The sequence below is a fragment of the Syngnathus typhle genome, linkage group LG5 (genome assembly GCF_033458585.1).
Source record: "Syngnathus typhle isolate RoL2023-S1 ecotype Sweden linkage group LG5, RoL_Styp_1.0, whole genome shotgun sequence".
NCBI classification, from domain to species: domain Eukaryota; kingdom Metazoa; phylum Chordata; class Actinopteri; order Syngnathiformes; family Syngnathidae; genus Syngnathus; species Syngnathus typhle.
Genome location: NC_083742.1, coordinates 20,840,166 through 20,862,879, shown reverse-complemented (window position 1 = coordinate 20,862,879; position 22,714 = coordinate 20,840,166). Strand labels below are relative to the sequence as shown.

Here is a 22,714-nt window from a genome sequence, read left to right as displayed (position 1 = left end):
TTGAAACAGAGCAACAAATTGGTTGGTCCCATTCATTTGAAATTTTTACACTGCAAATATGAAACTTCAACACCTTAACAGGGCAAGTCATGACATTGGATGAGAAAGAGAAAGGCAATATGCAGTCGCTGTGGGGAAAACAAGTCAAAAATAGCTAACTTCATTGCTTTGCACGCCAAAACACAAGGGTCATCGCACAGGTTCACGTGGCTTTTCTCACAAACTTATTTGGGCAGGAAAACGATTGATACGGTCAGAAGGTTGCAATTCCCACGTCAGCATAAGTCGTTTACAGTCACTGTGCACACATTTCAAGACGGGAAATGTAAAAACAAAAACAAGACGATTCATACGTGACATCACTCAAAGACGGACGGCACGCGTCATTAGCGTGTCAGTGCGAACATTTGCAGCGGCTGGCTGACTGGCGCTTTTCCCTTGAGGTCGGTCAATCACGATGACGCCACTCGCAGAGCTAAAGGCTAGCGCCTTGCTACACTAGTTAGTTTTCACAAAATATAAAAATGTTAGCAGGCAAAGGTTAGCTAGCTAGTATATCCATTTTTTCACATTTTTATGTAGACAGTGCAAAACACATCATTGGAATCCTATACTACATGCATACGTCAGAACGCTTTCCCGTTTATGTTTGAGAAGGCGAAAAACACGCGTAGCTCCGAGTGGATCGGCTCATCTTAAGGAGGGAGGGAGGCCAGCCGGCTAGAAAGTCAGAGCAGGTCCAAGCTCCTTACAGGCAGTAAGGATGGGTGGGACACACTGACGCCACTCGATTTCTGCCTTAGCATTTTCAGAGCTCCTCTGAATGCAAGAAGCTATTCTAAGGTATTTTCTTGTGCTGGCCTTGGCCGCCAAGGAACAGTGTGGCGCGCACATGCTGATGAAGCGCGTACATTTGATGAAAGACTTTAGGCTTTGTTCTTTTGCCGAGGAGAAAAAAAAAAATGCGCCCGTGGACATCTTATACAGTGCTGTGCAAAGGTTTAGGCACCAGCTCAGTGGCCTAGTGGAAGAGTGTCCGCCCTGAGACTGGAAGGTTGTGGGTTCAAACCCCGGCCGGCCGGGTCATACCAAAGACTATAAAAATGGGACCCATTGCCTCCCTGCTTGGCACTCAGCATTAAGGGTTGGAATTGGGGGGTTAGATCACCAACTGATTCCCGAGCGCGGCACCGCTGCTGCTCACTGCTCCCCTCTCCCCCAGGGGATGGATTAAAATCACACGGGGATGGGTTAAATGCAGAGGACAAATTTCACCACACCCAGGTGTGTGTGTGACGATCATTGGGACTTTAATCTTTTTTTAATCTTTTTTAGGCGGCCATTTCCATTTGTTGTCTTCTCAGTGCCGTAATGGTTGGGGTCCAAAAAAATCGCAGACTTCAGGCAAGGATGGGCTGCGAAACACAATTTGCACAGCTTTGCATTTGCGTCCGTTGCTCCGTCTACTTGTTAGTCAGCAAGTTGGCGTCTGGTTCACGGAGGATGCGAAACAGGTGCCAAAAGGATTCGGACGAACCAACCCGGCGATGGCCTGAGCCTTTTCCACAGTACTGTATGAGAAATGAAACGAGCCCACTCGCGACCGCAGCGGCTAAGGACGAATGCCATCGCCGGGGCCCAAGAGACGAGACCGGCATGCCAAAGTACGTTGAAACAAACGGCCAGACGACGTCGCTCGGCCATCGTGCTTTCAAAATATTTTCGAGATGACCCAGAGAGCAATCGCCGTCAAATGAAATGAAAGCCAAAGTGAGCCGGAGCCCCAAGAAAAAAACACAAAACGACGCGACAACAAAGCGACGCCAAGCTAATCAAAACTAACCGGCTGGCGGTGGTAGACGGGGTGACATCATAATGCCAGTCTTATAAGATCATCAATCCCGGCGGAGCTTGGTGGGTGGGTCGGCCCGGTGAGATGAAGCTAATGTGCTAAAGGCGCTCCATCTTTTGCTGTATAGCTCAAAGAATCGGTGGAACCTATTTTCAAATGCCACTTCCTGTTTGTGCATGTCATTTCCCAGCCAGCGTGCCTACAAACTCGCGCACGTTATATCGTGAAGAGAAAGCGCTTGTGGAACCGCCCACCCGCCCGCCCGATAAATGACCAGGAAAGCTTCTGACAGCAAAAATCAAATAATCTCTGGTGCTCGCGTGTGCCGTGTACATATGCGGGTTTGGGTTTTTCAGACTACGGTGCTGACGGACGGATCCGACAGGTTGATCTGTCCAGTGATGTCGGTCGGGTACGGCTGCACGAGGCAGAAAGAACGAACATGCACGCACGCATCAGAGGAGGCGTCATTGTCACAGTGGCCAACAGGGGGCGACGGCGGGCGGTCCTCACCTGCAGGTTCTTCCTCCAGACGTTGACGGCGGCAAACGCCAACTGCATCTGCTTGCGACGGGCGTCCTTGTGGCGCTTGTAGGCGATTTCGATGAAGATGAGAAAGATGCCTGCCACGATGCCCCCCGCCACCAGCATGAATACGCCTGGCGGTGAGAAGAAGCACAAGGGAAGTGAAGGCAAAGAGGCACCACCGGCCACTCCCACTCACCTGCCATATTTTCAAAGGTGAGCGTGGCGGGCGCGTTGCTCCTGGAGTCGCACTCCTGGTAGCGAACCCAGGTCTTGTCCAGGTCCTCCATGAACCCGTTCTCGTGAGAACTGGGAGCCGCAGAGGCGCTGGCTTAGACTGGCGGCGGCGGCAAGTAGGCGGCAACCCTCACCTAAGGATGGCGAGCGACACGTTCTGCTTCCAGGGGCTATCCTTCCTCATCCCGATGCCGAAGCCCGAGCGGAAGAAAAGCTCTCCGGTGGTCACCAGGTCGCACTTCTGTGAGGCCTCGAACTCCAGCACGGCGCTATCCCAGATGAAGGCGTGCAGCTTGCTAGCGGGCGCAAGACACAAAGCGCTCTGCTGATCTTGATACCGTGACAACCCCCCAAACGCTTCTCACTTGTCTCGAACGGCCTGGATGGCCTCGGCGGCGCTCTCGTAGTTGTGCTTCTCCATGTGCCGGTACATGGTGCTCAGCTCCACTTGGCGCCGGAAGTAAATGTCTACAGAACTCTGTTTCACCGTCGCGTAGATGAACTTGTCCGACGGGTTCCGCAGCTGAGCCGGGCAAAAATGGAACGTTACCCTGGTGGGACCGTCACGCAGAGCATGGGGAGTGTGATGAGGATGAGGATGACAACGTCGAAGGCTCGGCGGCACGATGAGGTCAAAGGCTCGGTGGCACGATGACGACGTCAAAGGGTCGGTGCCGTGCTGACCCTGGGGTCGTTGATGCCAGTGATGCGCTCCTCAGGCCGGTCCAGCACCAGGAAGGCGGCCAGATTGGCCGTGTACGACGCCACGATGATCATGGCGAAGCCCGCCCACACCATTCCCAGGATCCTGGCCGAAAAACTCCTCGGGGCTCCTACGGGAGGTCGGGGGGTCAGAGGCAGAGGCAGACAGGGCCGGCGGCAGTCACGCCACCGCCTCGGGCTCACCTTCACCAATCCCGGAATTGAGAAGGACTCCCCAGGAGAACCACATGGCCGACGACAAGGTGAGGGCGTCTTCTTCCTCTTCTTCGCTGTTGACTTTGAACCTTCCAAAAGGGCTGCCCGCATGCACGCAGACACGTTAGCGCCCGCTAGCGCTGGACACCGTTAGCGTCATAGACGTCTACCTGAATCGGTCTAATAGGTAGAGCATCACTGCCACCACGTGGACCGACAGGCCGACAAGGAGCCACAAGGTGCTCTGGAAAGGCTGCATGAAGGAGTCCAGCGTGCTACGAGGGATTTCCTGCATGGTGCACATGAGCCACAGTCAATGGCGGATGGCCGCTCTCGCTCGGCTTGGCCTCCTCCTACCTTCTTGACTAGAATGGTGAGGCCCTGGTACTTGAAGGGCTTGGAGAACTCGATGTACTGAGCGCGCTCGTTGTTGATGGTGAGGGGGGCCACAATCATGTCAGCCAACCCGCCCAGCAGCTCGCCCATCATGCCGTTCCACTCCTTCTTGTTGCTGTTGTTCACCTAAACCATGCCAAAAGCCCTTCACTCGCTCGCTCCTTTGCTCCTTGGCTCTTGTCGCGTGCTTGCGTGGCGGAGGTCGCTGCTTCTTACCCTCTCTTGCGTTCCAAATTTCCCGTCCGCCACCAGGTGAACCTCATACGTGAAGTTCATACTCATGGCCAACTTGATGAGGAGGTCGATGCAGAAGCCATAACAACACTGGGCAACCGTCGGCTGACCTGAAACACCAGACGCGCGTGTGGACGGCACATGTGGACGGACGGACCTCGTGTGTGCATGCGTGCGTGCACCAGACCTGGGATGGTGCCGTTGGGTCCGGTGCAGATAACCTTTTTGATGAGGACTCCGTTGACTGTGTATTCCTCCGTACACGTTCCATCCGCTTTTGTGGGCTTCACGTACACAAAGGGCTCCTGGTGGATGGTCACGATCTGCAGGCATGTGACAAGATTCAGAAAAACGAAGGAGAGGGGGGGGGGGGGAGAGAGAGAGAGAGAGAGAGAGAGAGAGAGAGAGAGAGAGAGAGAGAGAGAGAGAGAGAGAGAGAGAGAGAGAGAGAGAGAGAGAGAGACTTCATTGCCATCCACGTGGCAAACCTTGAGTTTGGTCGACATCTGGTAGCCGACCGGCTTCTCCGTTTCACCGCCGGGCCAGATGATCTTCCTTTGCGGGTTCATCACCACCTGCCACAAGCGCGCACGTGCGTGCGCACGTCACCGACACGATCGCATCTCAACCCACGTGCGTGCAGATTGCCTCCCACCTGCGATCCGTTGAAGATGCCGACCTGCACCAATCTGCCGGGCTTCTGCTGATAGTTGAGGATGTTGTAAGTGGCGAAGCGTCGGTCGCCGTCGTCGTTGAACTCGATGCGACCGGTCAGGCCCTCGGTGTACTTTGAGGACATCAGCACCCTGGTCCGGTTGAAAGCATCGCCTCATTCGTCCTTTTCTTTTCAAGCGCTTGCTTTGTTTATTTTCTTCACGCAACTGCACTTTCAATGTTCGTTTGACTCGTTTGGGTCAAGGCTGGCGGCTTTGCTGCCGACCCGTGAAGCGAGCGAGCTAGCGAGTGAGCGAGCGAGCGGCGCACCTTTTGAACAGGGGTCCGGTCCTCCAGATATTGGTGTTGCCCACGCACCCACGCGGAGGTTCCGTGATGTTCTCCTTGTCCAGAAGCTCCTGCAGGGACTGCGCCACCACTCCAACGGCGTCTGTGATGTGCGCCGACTCGTTCTTACCGTTAATCAGCTGCAGACCCAGCAGGCCTAGCCGGCACGCACGCACACACGCACGCACACACGCACGCACACACACACTGGCGGGTTACACACGTACACGCACACACGCGGAGCGCTGTGTCCTCATAACTGCGCATGCTAATTACACCCAAGTCCTTAATTACAGTTTGACACACACTCCAGGCACCAAAATGCACACTGGGAGGTGAGAGCCGCTTGTTAATTAAAATGCTCAACAGATTTATCTTCACCAGTCACATGGAGTGCAAAGTACATTTGTGCTGTAAGCACTGGCCAATGATATGTGACACGCGGCTAACAAGTGGTTAGCGTGTCCTACCGACTAAAACTACTCGCTAACATCAGCGTTCGCCGCAGAACACGTGGTTAACACGAACTACCACCATTAGCATTTGGTATTACAATTACCTCCAAAAGTGGCTCATACCGCCAGCTAGCTCACTGGAAACACTAGCTAATGCCATTAGCATTTGCTATTGCAATCGCCTCCAAAAGTGGCTCATTCTGCCTGCTAGTTAGCTAGCTTGCTAGCTAGCTCACTGGAAACACTAGCTACCACATAAGCATTTGCCATTACAATTACCTCCAAGAGTGGCTCATACCGCCGACTAGCTAGCTAGCTAGCTCACTGGAAACACCACCTAAAAGTGGCTACCAGTGCAATTAGCATTGTACAACAAAGGCTTTCATTTTGACTGGAATGCTAACAGGCAAAGCTAAGCTATCTTTATTACGGTCCGTGTTCTTCATCGTGTGTCTCCCAATGAAGGTCGAGTGTGTGTGACGCGTTCTTGTTGACCGGCATCCGTTTTGTGATGGCACCTTCTCAGTTTAGTGGGGCTGATGGTCACGTGGCAATACAAGCCAGGCCTTCTTTGTCAAGATGCTTTCAGCACAATCAAACACACAAGGCGACACTCCTTCATTCGGCATGTCTCCGCAACGCCTGTCACGTGACCACGCATCAACGACACCGCTCTCCAACACAGCACGACTCATCCACTCGGACTACGACGTTGCCGTTGTCTTACCGGCGTTTGTTCAGACAAGGACGTCAAAACAGTTATGGTTACCGTGGCAACACGAGAGGTCGTCTGCCGTACGATCCCCACCGGCAAACAATATTATTACAGTCAACCCCCCCGTTTGAGACCGATGCTTATTTCCATTAGCCCGTCTATGGTGTCTCACGTGTTATGTTAGCATTAAGCTAAGTGACTTAGCTTCCACTGCAGTTTGACTTATGCGAATTCCCATTAGCCCTGTCTATGGACCAAAGCTGCTCAACAGGTGAGCCAGACAGAACGGGGTTACCACCAGTTACTTGTCGTGAAGCGAGCTGTGTTGCCTTGGCCACCGCCACAGTGTGCGTTATTTGTTTATTATTTATTCATCACTCATTTTATTTGTTTATTATTTATTAGTTATTGTTTGTGCCTTCTTGTTTTTATTTTGTGTCGTCTACTTGTATGTTTATCATGTACTGTGTCTCGTCACCGTGGGATGGAGAAAACGGAATTTCGGTTTCTTTGTGTGTCTTGACATATGAAGGGATTGACAACTTTTGAACTTTGAACTCTGAAGGCAAACTTTGGCTAACAGGTCAAAGTTTCAATAGATGACCGGCTATCTGGAGAAACTCCAAAGTCGGGTGCCTCCTACTTTGTCCAATACGTGTGAGGCTTTGGCTTGTTTTTTTGGCATTGCCCATTTCCTGCGTAAACCCCGCATCCCACCACCCCCTCCCCCCGATGCACTGAATTCAAGCCCCCGCCGGCCAAATACGACAACAGGCAGGCAGACAGGTGACGGCAGCGGCGGTGAGAAGTAAGAAGCTAAAGATGACACAAACAAAAGATGTTAGTACAGTGAAAGGCACACGCACACGCACAACATGGTTGACACGTTCAAACGTGATTGGCACATTTGAACCTTCAACCGGCAAAAAACAGAAGTGGCGAGATCGCGCGGCACACCAAAAAGAAGCCATCGGCGTCATGGCTGTCATCTTCCAATCCAATGATGAAACTAATGAAGCTAAAACGTGAGCCTTGCCTAGCTGCAACCCACTCACATTGACGTTGAACATTTCCATTTTCACTGGATCCACATTTTTCAGACAACCATTTCCTTATCCCGACATTGATCCACTGTATTGTTTTTCGCAACAATTGGAATTTCATCTCGGTGTCTTTGGCAAGCTTTCCAGTGCCCCCACGTCAAATCTGACTTGACTTGAAGACGTTTGCATTTTCTAAGAACTTTTTGGCTTGGAAAAATGATAAATTTTCAAAGAACGTTTTGTTTTTCCAATACTTGTCAGGAAAACGATGCCACTGGAACCATGTAGAAAACGCTGTGTACGCCCATGTAAATCAATTCATGCTAATGTAGTTCGATGCTATCTCGCCGAGTCTGCGGGGACAACTCCAAGAGAACAAGTTGAAGACAGGAAGCAAAACAAAGACAGGAAGCAGAAGACAAGGACCACGTGTTCCATACCGTCCGGTGCCTCATTCAAAGCTTTTCCGCTCATTTCTCTCTCTCCGACGATCCAGACGTAACCGGAACCGGTCATGTTCAGTTGACGGGCCGCCTTGTAAACGCCCGCCGCTTCGTCCTCACTGCCGCCGGCCGGGTACAAACACACACACGCACACGTCACAAACAGGCAAAACAAACGGGAGCCTTGTTAGCTTATCCTGTTGCTATCCGGAAGTTTGTGAGTAGCTGGCTCTCACGTGACTCGCTCCAAACAAAAATAAGTTACGGGTCTCTATAAATCATTGACGTCACGTGACCCGTTCTAAATTTGGATTCACTGCATTTGGAGTCTGATCGAATGGCCTTGATCTGAGGATTGTGAGGACCTGCACAACATCAGCTGCGCTGCTATGGCCATGTCAAAAGACTCCCCCCTGAACACCTGACTCACGCTATCCTCAATTTCCAACCAAAAAGTGCCGGCTGGAAACGACCCTGCCGGTGCCCCCCGCACTCTATGGATCGATGCCGTCACCATGGACCTACATCACATGGGCCTGTCGCTAGCTGACGCTGAGCCCCTAGCACTGGACCAAACCAACTGGCGAAGCCTAACTAAACTGATTGGCTCTACGCATGGCGGCATCCCCGTCGCTGAGCAAGGGAACCGATGATGATGAGGATTCCCTCAAGGGTCACTCCTCCGATAACTTATTTTTCAGTCTGTATCTGCTACCTTTGGGTGAAATGCTCATGGCGACGCAGATGACACGCAGCTCTATTTATCAACGTCCCCAATTACCCTGTTGTTAGCATCTAAAGCAAATGAACAAGTGCCGTCCGTCCGTCCTCTACCGCTTATCCTACCTCGTTGTGAGCAAGAGCTCAACATTATGTGAGCCGCAAGCAGTTAGTAGATGGTGTGCACAGGTTGGCTCACTGACCTGGCAGAGAGGATGACGACCCGAGCCTCCAGGTCTTTGGCGTCCATGAGCAGGGCAGTGAGGTTGGTGTCAGGACCAAACAGCAGAACCTTTTCAGCCTGAAGTCCACACAGACACGTCACAACACATCATAGCACAGACTAGGTTAGCACATTGACCGCCCTCCCATTCTGCGACCATGCTCTCACTCGTCCTGTACCAGTAGGAATAAGAATCATTTGTGCAGGGGCTGGCCGGGGGTAGGAAGGGCATCCAATGGGGAGCGGAAAGTGAAAGCTGATAGACATGCAAGACCAACCAATCAGGGACGTGCATGTTAGCGAGCGCAAATCAAACCAAAGACTTGAGAGAGAGGGGGTGTTTGCAGAGAAGTACTAGGTCCCAACCGCCCGCCCGCCCGGTGGGCGGTGTCCGTCAGACCCCGCATGCATCCCTCACATGGGGTGGGGGGGGGGGGGGGGGAGGTGCAAGGGTGTATCTGTCCTGCATTCCCAAAGTCATGACAAACCAAAAGAAAGATGGCTGCCTCCAGGATAAGGGCTATCTCTGGATCGGGTGGGCGGGGCTTCGGCCGGTGGACAAGATCGGTGAGTGGGTGGGTGGGTCGTTCGGCGTGCAGCGTTTGGACCATGCAAGCGTTCTACCTTAGACAATCTTCTACCTTAGGCGTTCTCCGGAAGTCAAAGCCGTGATGCTCCATGTTTTCATAGTTCCTGATTTTAGTCTGATGGTCATGCGACAACAGAGAGAACGTCACACACACACACCCACCGCAAAACAACACGCACTCGCACAACAGGACCGAAACACACACCGAGAACGGACACGTGAAATCTGCCGACGTGATTGGACACGCAGGTGTGATGTCATCAGATTGACTTGTGTTTGTGTGTGTGTGTGTGTGTGTGTGTGTGTGTGTGTGTGTGTGCGGGCGCTTTCTATTTTTCTTTTGGTTGCTTTTGTTTTGTCGTGTCAAACGGTGACATCTGTGTGTCCGCTTTGTGTCATTAGTTTGATATGCAAATGAGCTGACAATGGGAGACAAATTTAAGTCAAGTTGACGCAGACCGGGGAGGCCGAACGAATCTCACCGAGCCGTTTGGCACAAAAGCGGCAAACAATGTTCAGTGGGCACTGAATGAAACTGTCAACTCAGCTCTGCGCAGACCTCAAATGGGTCATTCAGGCAAAATTGGCGACATCGTTGTTAGTGCCGATGGCTCAGCTAGCACAGCGGCGCTACGCCAGCGTGCCCCACGTCGGTGGGGGCAACGTTCCCTAGCGTGAGGATGAAATGAACCCGAGTGGACAGACAGGCGGAGCACGACGAGAACGAGATGCCGAGAAGGACCCAAACTGGAGAATTCCTCAACAAAGTCTAAGGCGTAGACAACTGGAATGGCTTACGTGACGACAAATGAAACAAGAAGGAGCATTAGCAGGGGCGCAAATGGTCCATCTTGTCTCATCCTCATCCTTGCTTTCACTGGGGATGGAGCATCAGGAGGGGGCGAGGGAGTGTGTGTGTGTGGGGGGGGGTGCTGTAGCTTCCACGCGCTCACCGGGCCGCAAGCTTCGGGTCGGGACACCATTTGAGCCGTGTGAGTGGCTGGATAAAGTATGACGATGAATGGGAGCGCTTCATTGTGAACAAAGCCACTTGAGCGACTGACTCCATGATCGAGCTCAGTGCTGTAAGACGCTGACTTGGGAGCAAAAAGAAAAGTTGAAGCACTGCCATCATTGGGCGAGCTACCTGAGCCCCAGTCACGTGACCCCGCTTCACCTATCACATGACCCCACGAGGAGGAAGCGAAGAAGAAGCAGGAAGATGACCAGGAGGGTGACGCAGCAAGTCCCGCCGGTGCGTTTGTGAGGACGCTCGCCCGCCGCCCCCCCAATGTTCGAAAGTGTTGCCGTGGCAACGACGTCACACATTGAACCGTGGGATGCGCTGTCGCCATGAGAACGTCCTCACAAAGACACACGAGGAAGACGCGTGCGCGCACGTGTGTATTGAAGCTACTTCTCCCCATAGATTTGGATAGGAAAGGCTAGATGGCTTATGGCGGCGGCGCCACCTGTCGGCCGTTCCAGAAAGTAGCGCTATGAATTGATTACAGACCTCAATAACGATGCTATCCTTGAGACTGAATGTTTACATCGCACATTTCTAAGAAAACGGAAAAGCTTGCGTTTGTGTCAATAAGTAGCTCTCTGACGTCGACCCGACCCGCGAAGTGGGCCGTTCCAAATTCGGTTGCTTCAAAGTCGGTCAACCGTAACGTTATAGGAGGGATCGAGCGGCTCAGTCCCAAGATGGCCGTCACCGGCCGCCTTGTGTGTGTGCTCACAGCGCCCATGAGCCATCTATACTTCTCTCACTGTTTGGGTGTGTGCGCGCTTGTGTGAATGTGTTATGTGTGTCAGCTCGTAGGCATGAGTGTGCATCGCCATTGTTGGCCCCTTGTTGGTTTGTGTGTGCGTGCGTGAGGCCAGCGCGCAAACCCCCCCCCCCATCAGCTGAGTCACCTTGGTCTCCTTCTCCTCCAGGAGCGTTTCCAGCCTCTTCTGCGCGGCCCGTCCTTCGTGGTCGTCGCTGACGATGAGGATGATGTGGTTCCAGCGGAACTCTCGCATCAAGTCGAACCAGACGCTGGCCTGGTGCGAGTACGGGGGCACCGTCCGCAGGAAAGACAGGTGGATGCTCTGCACGGAGCGTCAACAGTTGGCGAACAGCGGGCGGGCGGGCGGGCGGGCGGCCGAGCGCTCCTGGCTCACCTTGTCGGAGTAGATGGACATGCGCGTGGTCAGGCCCACCACGGGGATGCGGTAGAAGCCAGCAGTGTAAGACACGGGCGTCGGCGTCAGGTGGTCGTTAGACTGAGGCGGGTGGCTCACCAAGATGGCGTACACCTGAAACGCCACGGCACGCCTCTGTGAGGGAGGCCGCACGCCAGTGTGTGGGAGGGACTAACCTGGTTGGAGATGAGGTCCTCGCAGACAGAGAGCGCCATTTGGATGGCGTTGGCCTTGTGCGTGACGGCGATGGCGTTCATCTTGAAGCGGTCGCGGCCGTAAGCGGCGTTGGCATGCGCCACTGCCTCGCGGAACACCTGCTCGTAGCGCTTCTGACTCAAGACGGCGCCCACGTTGACCACGCGCGGCTCGCAGCCACACAGCGCCACCGCGCCGCAGTACAGCGCCAGCAGCAGCAGCGACGCGCGCACATCCACTGAAGGTGGGGTGGGGGGTCAAGGGGGAGGGGGATCACAGGGGCGGTGCTTAACCGATCGGCCAAAATCGACGCACGCAAATTACAATCGTGTGTTGTTGTATATTTTCTATTTACACAACATAAGAGCCAACAACACACACACAAACAACACTACACATTCACCGCAACATACCGAAACACAACACACAGCAACACACTTAAAAGCCACAACAAACTCAACAGCACACAACAAAGAGCCTTTTTTTTCCCTCCCTCATTGTTTTACCAGGCAAGCCAATTGAGAACACGTTCTCATTTACAAAGGCGACCTGGATGCAAGGCGTGTGAAGTGTCTTGCCTAAGGAGTCAGGACACAATGACGTGTGACTGTGACAAAGCTGGAGTCGAACCGCCAACCCTCTGGTTACTGACCCGCACTACTGCCTGAGCCACAGCCGCCACAGCTACGCCGTGAACATGCCTTACGCAACACAAAAGCCAATAATACACACGTGTTTCCAATCACAACACTGAAAGCTTCAGACAACCATGCACACACGCACAACTCTCGACAACACAATACCCAACACACTTGCCACACAACTCCGACCCACCCAAGAAAACACTACTATATAACAAACCTTTAACCACAATAACAAATGCCCACACAGCAACAGCCCAATTTTCACACAACACAAAAACCCCGAACGCAAAAGCAGACACACAAGCACACAACACAGCGGGGGGGGGTGTAATCTTTGCACATTAGCCAAAAGGTGTTCGCGCAATAATGACGTCCCCAGGCACAGGAGGAAGTAGCAGTAGAATTCCAAAATAAAAGCACTTACTGTGCGAGAAGCTTTTTTTTTCTTTTCAGAATAACAGCAAGCGCGATTCCCGCCCTTGGCTCAATGAACACAGCTGCTTCCGGTCTCCTTGGCCCGTCCGAGGGTTCGGCGTATGCGCGGTGCGGTTCGGTTCGCGGTTTGCCTCGATGTCACGAACGTCGACTCACTCGCTCCCTCCGTGTCTTTTCCTCTGGCGCTCAGTCCTGTTGATTCCCGCGCTCACGCACGCGCAACACGTCAATTAGTGCACGCGCACCTCTCCTTCTTGTCGTCCGAATGACCTCACCGCCGCCGCCGCCACCACGACGACGACGACCATGATGATGATGATGTCGACGATGATGAAGACGGAGGATGCTCGCTCGCGCGTCAACTGTCCTCGATGCTCGCTCGTGCGCGCGCTCCCAGCGATGACAACGAAAGGGATGCACGCGGCCGCCGCCGCCGCGGCAGCAACGAGCGCGCGCGAGCTTCCTTGCTGGGGTTTAATCGGGAGGACGCACGCAGCGCAGCGCAAATCGCGCGCAAATCGCGCGCAAATCTCTGTTATCGTTGTAGTGCGCTCGAAGGCGGGCATGCAAAGTGGGACGCAGCGGATTGCTCAGAGAAACTGAATGAATCCACACCATTGAAGGTATGAATAACACTAACGGCAACAGCTCAGAAGGAGAATCCGCCCAGGTGGACAAGGAAGCCCTTTGTAGCTCTCTGTCACTGTTGACATATTCTGTTGTTGCGGCTTCGTCCCAAAATAAAATAAATCGAACCTCATAATCTTACACATGCACAACACCCCATACACTTAAAAGTTTATCTTTTTCTTTTCTCAAGTTTAGTTTGTTTATTCGCGCAATATCCAAGACATACATGATACAACAAACAGCAGTCGGATGCGTGAAAGGTCACCCCAAGCAAGCTATTTAAAGCTTTTGATAGGGGGCCCGGTTTTCCATAAGTATCAGATATTGGCCAGGTATCCTTACTTATTCTGGTAGTGCTTTCCAAGAAAAACGGGGGATAGGGTGGAGGAAAGAGAACAAAACCGAAATGTTATTTCGAACAAACGTGCGACGAGGCAAATCAGGCGATGGTCAAATTAAGGCAGCATGCACGACGTCACCTAATTGCTATGCGTTCCCCGTGCGCTCCTTTTGGATTCAAAGTGTTCGCATCTTCACCACCACGGCCACGTATTTAAGAGCACGTACACATGCGAGAGGCAATCATGTCACTCGTGCACATATGGCCTTACTGCTCAGGAAGTCATAAATGAAAGATTGCGCGCGTTACAAGGGCAATGCCGACTGCGGTTACCGATGTAACCAGAGACCGCTCGCTCGGGAGGCCATTTTGACGTGTCACTCGATTTGACATGAGGGAGCGCTCATCCGCTCGACGGTGGGCGTGGCCCGCGTCTGACATCATTAGCGAGCACGTTCAATGCACGGCAGAGGCGCTGCTTGGTAATCTCGGCTGGCGGCTGGCTGCACGCGCTCACAAATGCGCTCTGTCCCGTGCACGCGCGTGCGTGTGGAGAGGGCAAGGGGGAGGGTTCCGAAAGTGTACCAGAAATGAGAGGAGTGAACTCATCGCCATCCTTCTCATCGTCTTCACATTCGCTGTCGTCATCTTTGTTAATTGTCTTCATCTTCATCATCATCAGTATCTTTGTCATCACCTTCCTCATCATCATGATCACCACCTTGAGCTTCATCATTGGCTACACTTAAAACATGGACACACCGATCGGAATAAAAACGCTTCATACACACACACACACGCTCATATACTTACACTTACACACGCGCGCGCACACACATGCACACAAAAGTCAATCTGATGACATCACACCTGCGTGTCCAATTATTTAGACCAACCTTATCTAGAATCCTCGGTCAAACCCATCCTGATCAAGTTTTTATTCCGAATGAGAAGGGCGGTTTGTTAATCCGTTTAGCGCGGTTGAAAGATGTGACGTCAGCGATTCCGCGTACGCGTTTGTTTTTTCCGAAGGGCGAGCGAGCCAAATAAATGGCGGGCGAAAGAGCTGGCCTCCCAGCCCCATTAGGAAGTGTGAACTTGGTGTAACGGTGCAAATGAGAAATAGCGCCAAAGTTTCAAGTAGGAATGGACGGAGCGATGTTTTGAGACGCAAATCGCTACGGCCACTTCTTTAAGAGTCGATTTTCGGCATATCTCGTCAATCTGCACATTGCAATCTGAGATTCAGGGTGTACCCGCTGGTGAGGAAAAGCGGTTCGGATGAATTTATTTAAACAAGCAATACCTCGAATTAACGGCGAGGAATTAAAGCAGTAGGGAAAAAAACAAGTGTGTAGCGCAGCGCAGCACAGTGTGCGGGGTTCGGTAGAGGAACACTTGATGCAGGCTCGTGTCGTTTGTTCCTACCCGGACCACAAAACCGAGGCATTCTCGCCGACTCACGCCTAACAAAGAGGGGCCGCTCAAGCGTGACACAAATAACATTTGTTGCATTTGAATCAAGCACATTACCTGGGCTTGAAAAGCACCACACAATGGCTCGCTAACGCAGCTAACGAGCGTGTGCTTGAAATTTTCGGTTTCTGCGATAGTTAGCATCAGCCGTTAGCTGGCCACTGGCCGGGCACTCCGGAACGCTCAAAGGTAGTCAAGTGGAGCGCCGTCAGTTCCGTCGCCATGGTAACGGACGCTGCGGAGACGCCACTCACCGGCGCAAGCGTCACGTGGAGTTGAGCCGAAGCTGAACACCGGGGAAGCTGCTGCTCCTTGATCTCCTCCTCTAGGCGGCTTCGGGCCAAGGCGTCTGGATGTCGTCCTCAGGTGGACCCGCGCTAGGAGACGCTCCTGCCACCAACGCGCCCCCTGGTGGCCGCGCTCCCTTGGCCTCTAAAGCCCTGTCAGAGTCGTTCGCTCGCCTGCGCTACCTGGACACGTCATTGCTGGTGTGGAGGCAGCAGCAGGTGGTGGCGGCGGCGGCCCCCCCGCTTCCGTCCTCTTACCTCAGTCGTAGCCAGTCGGGCTGGTACAGCAGCTACGGGAACAGCGCCGTGGTGGTCCCCGACAAGAGCCGCCTGGACGAGCAGCAAGGACGCTCCAGGGTTTGCACGCTCATGTAGCGCGACGGACAGACGCGCAAGGAGCCGCTCTCACCAGACCAGGGGCTGTTGGATGCAAAGTTGAGATTCCAGCTCATAGCCCCTCATCACAATAGCTTCGACGCAAGCAGTATAAATTATACTATAGCCGTTACGGAAAGGAAATAAATTACGTTGCTCAACATCAATGGTTCTATCCGCAAGGTTTTGTGACTCATCGGTTTGCTCTGTTTTATTCGATAATTTCAATGAAATGGTGTTATTTTGGTGTGTGTGTGGGGGTGGGGTGGGATCTGTCTGTCTGTTTGGGACGCTTCCTTGGGAGAAAAAAAAATGCACGTCAACAAACAGCAGCACATTGGACCAACAGCCGTCCAACCATCATGAATATTTCAAATCGCTTTACATCCTACTCAATATCAGAACCTGAGGTGCCCTGGAAAAGTACCCCACAAAGCCGAGCTATTCCCGCCGTTTGCCCGTTAGTGTGCTTGCGCTCGCGGCAGAGTCAGCCAGGCCAAGCTCACGTTACGTGTTTATTTATGAAAAGAAAGGAAGTCAGAAAATAAGGATCCCATATCAGTAATTACACCAAATAACTTTTTTTTTTCTTCTAGCTTCTCGCGTGTTGGCGCGTAGCACACGCATGTAGCACGGGGACTACACGGGAAGCTACTTGACGAGAAGTGACTATACAGGAAGCTACTATACAGTGCTGACGTACGGCCCGACGGAGTGCATGCAAACACATCAAATCACTCTTTTCCTTTTTCTTAGTAAAATACAAAATTAACTAGAGCAACTAAAAACAAAACCGGCCCTGCCCACCCGCCCGTCGCACGTGGCCGGCTGGCGTGACCTGACCGATGGGACGAGGACATTGATGATGATTAAGAACGTAAAATTTGAAAGATTAAAAACTTGTTCCCCTCTCGCAGCGGTGTTTGGCGGTAGTGTTAGTGGGGGGGGGGGTTGGCAGAGGCAGGTGGCAACATTACAAAGGCTTTTCATTGACTCAAAAGTGTCTGTCACGGAAACTCGCTGCCATGCCTCCCCCAATGTGGCGTGCCCCCCGCCCCCCAGGCCATTCTTCTGACGGCAAACGTGTCGGCTTTCTTTTCCTCCACAATGAACAAAATTCAAAAACAAAGACTAGATAGATGCTAAAAAACAGCTCAGCTTATGTACATACATCTGTGTGTGTACTTGAGTGTCTATATTTATATATTTTGTGTGTGTGTGTGTGTGTGGGGGTGGGGGGGGTTGGAACAAGTCCGGAGAGTTCAGTCTGTGTCTGACGAAGAGGACGTTCCCGTCGAGGAGCTGTCATCAGACGAGGAAGATGAGCTGCCACTCAAACGACTGGCCCCGCCCCCCGATGCCCCACCTCCAGCTTGCTTCTCTGGAAAGTAAACAAACAACAAACGCTGAGCGCCTACTCGGTGCAGACGTTTGGAGACTCGACGGCGAGTCAGCGTGCAGAATTGACACTCGCGGCTACGTTCGTCTTTCCTTGAAGTTCTTCTGCTCTGTGTGTGTGTGACTCACGCAAGAGCTTCCTCTGCTTCTTCTGCAGGCAAGACTTGACGTAGCGCTCCAGTTCTCGGAGCGTGGACGGCTTGAGGGTCTCAAAGTCGATCTCGATCTCGTCGGGGTTGGAGTCCCTCAGGGAAGGTTCCCTGGATTGGATGATGTGCACCACGCGGCCCAGCTTCTCTCCGGGCAGCCGGTTGATGTCCAGACTCAGCTGGCGTTTCTCGTCATACGACATGGGCAGAGAAGACGACTCCTCGCCGCCGTCGTCGCCGTTGGCCGAGCCACCCCCGGCCGCCTTGGCGCCCTTCTTGGCTTGTCTGGGAGACGGAGTGGCACACGACAGTTTCGCAACGTTTGGGCCCCCGAGAGGCCGCCGCTAGCTCATAAGAACCCCAACCCGGCCCAATCGGACAAGTTTCACTGTTGAGAAGCTGAAATTCTGTGGGACAAGCTGTTGCAGATGAAAGGAGGGCGGGAGTGAAGAAAGAAAGGAAGAGAGAAAGAAAGAAAGAGAGAAAGAAAGAAAGAAAGAAAGAGAGAAAGAAAGAAAGAGAGAAAGAAAGAAAGAGAGAAAGAGAGAAAGAGAGAAAGAAAGAAAGAAAGGAAGGAAGGAAGGAGCTCACCTGGCGGCAGTGACGGTGCTGTTGGCTTTACGCGCTGGTGTTTTCTTCTGATTGGCCTTGTTGGGCTGCTGAGCTTGGGCCTTGGGCTTCTTGTCGTCGTCAGGCTTGGCCTTGGCGGCGCTTTTGTCGGCCTTGTCTTTCTTCTTGTCCTTGTCCTTCTTCTCCTTCTTCTTCTTGGGCTTGCTGACGGGCGCCTGCGACAGGACGGCCAGCTGCTCGTGCACAGCCTTCAGCTGGAGGGAAAAGCTCGTTAGCGTCCGGTTAAACCCGTTAGCGCTAGCCGGAGGAGGAGACGAGTAGAATGTTCTGGACCTGGGATTGGCCGGCAGCACCAACCTGCTCCTGTAGCTCAGCCAAGCGCGTGGCGCGCTCCTCCTCCGAGTCGGACGACTCGTCTGAGGAGGAGTTGTTGCTGCTGTCGGACGAGGCCGTGCTTTTACTAACCAATGGCGTCGTGGACGGCGCCGACGCCTCCACGCCTTCGTCCGGGATCTTGGCGAAGCGCATCTCGAACACGTCCTGCCGGAAGACGGACGGCGGCCGTCAGCCTACGAGCCTTGGTCGCTCTCCCGCCTTTACTTTAATACTTTGCCATCTGGAACAAACTTTGCTCAAAAGAGCTCATTCCTAACGCTTGCTCTGATTGCTGACTGGGGAAAAGTCAAAGGTGAGGTGGAGCAAGCACGCTTGGCCTCCTAATGTGTCGCAACGCGGGCAGGCGGGCGGGCGATGGTACCTGCAGCTTGCGCGCCATGGCCACCACTTCGTGGTCGGGGGGGTTGTACTTGTAGCAGTTGGAGAACATTAACCTGACGTCGGTGGCGAAGCTCTGAGGGTCGCCGTACTCGCCTTTGTCCATCTTTTTCTGCAAAAAAAAAAAAAAAAAGCGCAGGCGGGTTACAGGCCGGTCCCCCCGCCCGGCCCGATGACCTGGCCCAACGCTTACCCTGACGGTGCTGAGGTCCATGGGGTGCTTGATGATGTCATGGTAGTCGTGCAGCTCCAGGGCCTCGGCGTCGACGGGCTTGTAGAAGGGCCAGGCGTAGGCGGCGTGCTTTTTGGACAGCATCTCCTTCAAGATGGCGTCGCAGTGTTTCATCTGCTCTCCAGGCTTGCCTCCCTTGCGGCCACCGGCGGGCGCCCCGCCCGCATCGACAGTCTCCGGCTCCTCGCCCGCCTCCCGTCGCGCTTTGGCGGGGCGGGCGGCGGCCTCCCGGCGGGCCGAGGCCAGCTTGGCGGGTTTGACGTCCTGCGCGGTGGGCGAGTCGGCGCGGCTGGCTGAGATGGCTGACGTGGTGGGCGTGGTGGTGTCCGCTTTCCTCTTCACGCCCTTCTTCTGTCGGCACAGCGCGCACCACGCACGGTGGGTGACGTCTGGCAAAAGCCACCGAGGAAATGTTGAGGCCCTGGCCCGGCGCTAACCTTGACAACGGGTTGAGCGGACGGCATCATGGCGGCGGGCGGCGGCACGGGCGGCGGCGGCTGGACGTTTGTGGGGGTGGCGGAAATGACGGCCGTCTGGGAGGGCGAGGGGTAGGAAGACGGCGGCGACGCCGACGACTCCGCCTGCTGACTCACTGACACGCAAAGGCGGTGGACTGTGAGCGAGCGGCCGTCTGGCGCCGGGCTAACAACGGTCCTTTGCGATCTAGCTGGTTCCAATTTTTGGGAAAATGCTTTCCATCCGTCTGTCCATTCATTTGTTTGTTTTGGGGTGCGTGCGTGCGTACCTACCTAGGGCGGCGGTGCCAGGAACCTGCTTGCTCTTGTTCTTGCCTTTGGGGGCGGGCGGCAGCAGCGCCACTTCCTCCTGAGGCATCTGAGCCACCTTCTGCAGAAATATCTTCTCCAGCGCCTGCGCCATTAGCACGATGTCGTCTGTTGGCTGCGCGCACACACACAAACACAAAGCCGGCAACTCAAGTACTAGTACGGAAAGAATTTGCAAAGCCGGGCCGGCCCGGGGGCGTACTTTGTTGTAGATGTAGCAGTTGGTGAACATGGTGTTGAAGTCCTGCATGGCCTCACTGGCGCTCCAGTAGTAGTTGTTCTCCAGACGCTTCTTGATGGTGCCCATGTCCATCGGGTTCTTGATCACCTTGTGGTAGTCCTACACACGCACGCACGCACACACACACACACACACACACACACACACACACACAACATAGACACAGACACACACAGAGGGACAGGCTCAACCACTCCCCTCTCCACAGCCTGGTACCAGCAGGGTGGGCGCCGGCTGCTCACCGCCAGGCACAGCTTGATGGCGTCCACGGGCTGGTAGAAAGGCCACGCAAACTGATGCTTCCACAGCGTCTTCACCACCACGTTCTGCATGTACTGCAGCTGGTTTGTCTTCCTGCACACACACACACGCGCGCACACGCGCGCGCACGCACGCACACACACACACACACACACACACACACACGAGTAACGCTTTGGATGGGTCGGTCGCCATGGCGCAGCCGCCACGTTGCTGGCGACTGGCCAGTTGTTGCCACAGAAAGAGGACACTGAGCTACCGCAGCTCCCTGTTGGCTAGCCATTAATGAAGCTGTGGCGGCGCCTCACCTGCCGGGCTTGGTGGGGTTGGTGACCTCTGGCGGCGGCGGGTTGCTGAGGGCCGGGGGGCTCGCAGGGGCGGCCTCGGGGGCGTCCGACATGGTGGACGGCGGCGCGCTGGCGCGGCGTGGGGATGCAGCGTCTGACCGCAGGAGGGGTGGGGAAACGGCAGAAGGTGGTCCGAAGGGGCGGACGGGACAGCGGGCGAGCAGGCGGGCGGGTGCCTTTGGCTCAATTGCGTGGCGCCTTCAGCTGGACCTTTCCCTCCAGGAGACAAACTCCCATCGTACGACCTGAAAAAGGCGCAGCGTTAGTTGTCAGCAAGCCGACAGGGTGAAGAAGATGAGGGGGGGGAACGGCGAGCAACGACACAAGCGGCCGTCATCATGGGGAACTCCCAAAAACACAGAAAGAGCAATTGCGGAACTCTCAAAAACACAGAAAGAGGACTTCAAAGGCCTGGTCAATCCACCAGAACAAAAAAATATATATATCACTGACAGCAACCTTCAGTTTGCACAATTCAAGTGTCAGGACTTGAAGCGTCACTCTCATTTTTGACGCTTCATGTGCATATTTTCAAATGAAACTTGTCAGCCGATCGCCGAAGGGCTCGCTACGCGAACGGAGCAATAAAGTTGGGGAATTCTGTTGACAAAGAAGAAAGTTCGACTGCCCGTTTGAAAATTGAAGGCGGCAACATTTCTGGATGCAATATCACACTCAAATATTCCCCCAGAAAGGCCATTCTTCTTGACATCCCCCCCCGACACATACGTATACGTCACTCGGCTGAACCCGAAGGAAGCGGTTGCTTTTGCTTGACGGCAAGTCCAATGTAAATAGTCAAATGTATCCAGTTTTGCGTGTCAAAACGTGTAGCTCATGACGTCACAACGTGAAAATGAGCTCAGCGAAAGGCTGCTGATGAACTCAACTTGTTTCCCCAGGTGAGGTAGCAAGACCACCGTGTGGCATTTCAAGCTTGCATTTTGCTCGCAACTCGGATTTTCGCCTGAGCCTCACGTTAACTGCTGTAGATGTTTTGGGGGTTTTCTTTTTTTGACAAAATTGGTAAAGATGACTCTGAAGAAGAAACGTTGCCTTCGAAGGCAGCTAAGCATCCGTTTGCCAGCTCCACCGACTGCATCGGATATAGCCAAAGCAAAAGTGAACTCGCCTGGCTTGGCGGCTTGCAGATGCTTGCAGCGGCGGCTAGCGCACAAGCTAACGGCCGACAGCGGCGGCTCCTGGGCAAATCCCCGCGATGAGCCCGCCAGCCGCTTTTTGGCACACACGCAACCCGTTTTTGTCCGCCGACGTGGGCACAAACGTAGCCCCGCGATGAAAGGCGCTCGCGGGCTAGCCCATTTTCTCACGGCCCAGCGCGACGCTCGCGATGCTCGCTCGCTAGCTGGAAAAAGATGGCGGGCAAGCCGACGCACAAGAGCGACTACGCGAGCTAGCTACACAACGTTCAGCACGTCGCCACCACAAGGAAGAACCGCGCGCACGCCCGTCCGTGGACGGAAGGGGGCACGCCGATCGAGTTGCCCGTCAAAGTTGAAGCAACATCGACGCTCGCTCGCTCGCTCGCTCGCCCGCTGGCTCGCGCTGGCAGGGTTAATTAGCACGTTAGCATGTTAGCTGAGCTTTGTCTGAAGGCGCCGAGCGGCCGGGATTGCTCCCGACGAGCAGCGTCACTTTGCGGCCGGGCCAAGCCCGAGCCGGCCCCGAGACCAATGCCACAGCGCGCGCGCACGTCTTTACTTTGGGCTTCGGTCCTCCGGCGAGTCCAACGGCGGCCTCGGCTCACGTTCCGGGATGATTTGGATTTAGCCGAGTAGCATAATAGATGAGTTATCAGCTGTCTCCCCTACGCGCAGCCGTAGTGACTAGGCGCGTCATCGCTGTTGTTGTGCCCCGATTGGCTGGCCCCATAGTCGAGGCGTTGCCATTGCTTCAACCCGCTTCCCTTTTCGACAAGTCGTGTAAAACAAAATGGCAAATGAAGTTGCAATGAATGTGTTGTACATACCGAAATAAAAAAACTCTAATAAGTTGAAATCATTCGGCCG

At 54.0% G+C, this 22,714-nt stretch overlaps 3 protein-coding genes across 6 annotated transcripts; 1 reads left to right on the top strand and 2 right to left on the bottom strand.

The window, feature by feature from the left end:
• Nucleotides 1-18: 18 nt before the first annotated feature.
• On the bottom strand, nt 19-15,239 carry grin1b (glutamate receptor, ionotropic, N-methyl D-aspartate 1b). 4 transcript variants are annotated; one of them, XM_061278017.1, is made up of 21 exons: nt 12,809-15,239; nt 11,722-11,978; nt 11,525-11,659; nt 11,276-11,452; nt 9,405-9,467; nt 8,744-8,841; nt 7,818-7,939; nt 5,147-5,321; nt 4,818-4,968; nt 4,651-4,737; nt 4,350-4,485; nt 4,145-4,272; nt 3,890-4,054; nt 3,703-3,821; nt 3,521-3,633; nt 3,299-3,447; nt 2,980-3,137; nt 2,749-2,910; nt 2,577-2,686; nt 2,366-2,511; nt 19-2,270 (listed from the first exon to the last, which is right to left on the bottom strand). In XM_061278017.1, coding segments are annotated over exons 1-21 (2,718 nt in total). In that variant the 5' UTR covers nt 12,810-15,239; the 3' UTR covers nt 19-2,204. The 4 variants fall into 4 exon arrangements, with proteins under 4 accessions (XP_061134001.1, XP_061134002.1, XP_061134004.1 ...); XM_061278018.1 differs by lacking the exon at nt 9,405-9,467; XM_061278020.1 differs by lacking the exons at nt 19-2,270; nt 2,366-2,511; nt 2,577-2,686 and having other exon boundaries at nt 2,755-2,910; nt 2,980-3,165.
• On the top strand, nt 15,166-16,094 carry LOC133153839 (putative uncharacterized protein BRD3OS). Its single transcript, XM_061278044.1, has one exon. The coding sequence runs from the start codon at nt 15,619-15,621 to the stop codon at nt 15,925-15,927; it is 309 nt and encodes a 102-aa protein (XP_061134028.1). The 5' UTR covers nt 15,166-15,618; the 3' UTR covers nt 15,928-16,094.
• Nucleotides 16,095-16,429: 335 nt separating this feature from the next.
• LOC133153830 (bromodomain-containing protein 3-like) lies at nt 16,430-22,566 on the bottom strand. The gene is given in 12 exon segments (XM_061278021.1): nt 16,430-17,308; nt 17,455-17,759; nt 18,066-18,367; nt 18,369-18,584; nt 18,802-18,930; nt 19,012-19,401; nt 19,488-19,717; nt 19,800-19,950; nt 20,038-20,175; nt 20,319-20,430; nt 20,646-20,929; nt 22,407-22,566. Coding segments are annotated over 11 exon segments (2,184 nt in total). The 5' UTR covers nt 20,738-20,929; nt 22,407-22,566; the 3' UTR covers nt 16,430-17,189.
• Between the last annotated feature and the right edge of the window lie 148 nt (nt 22,567-22,714).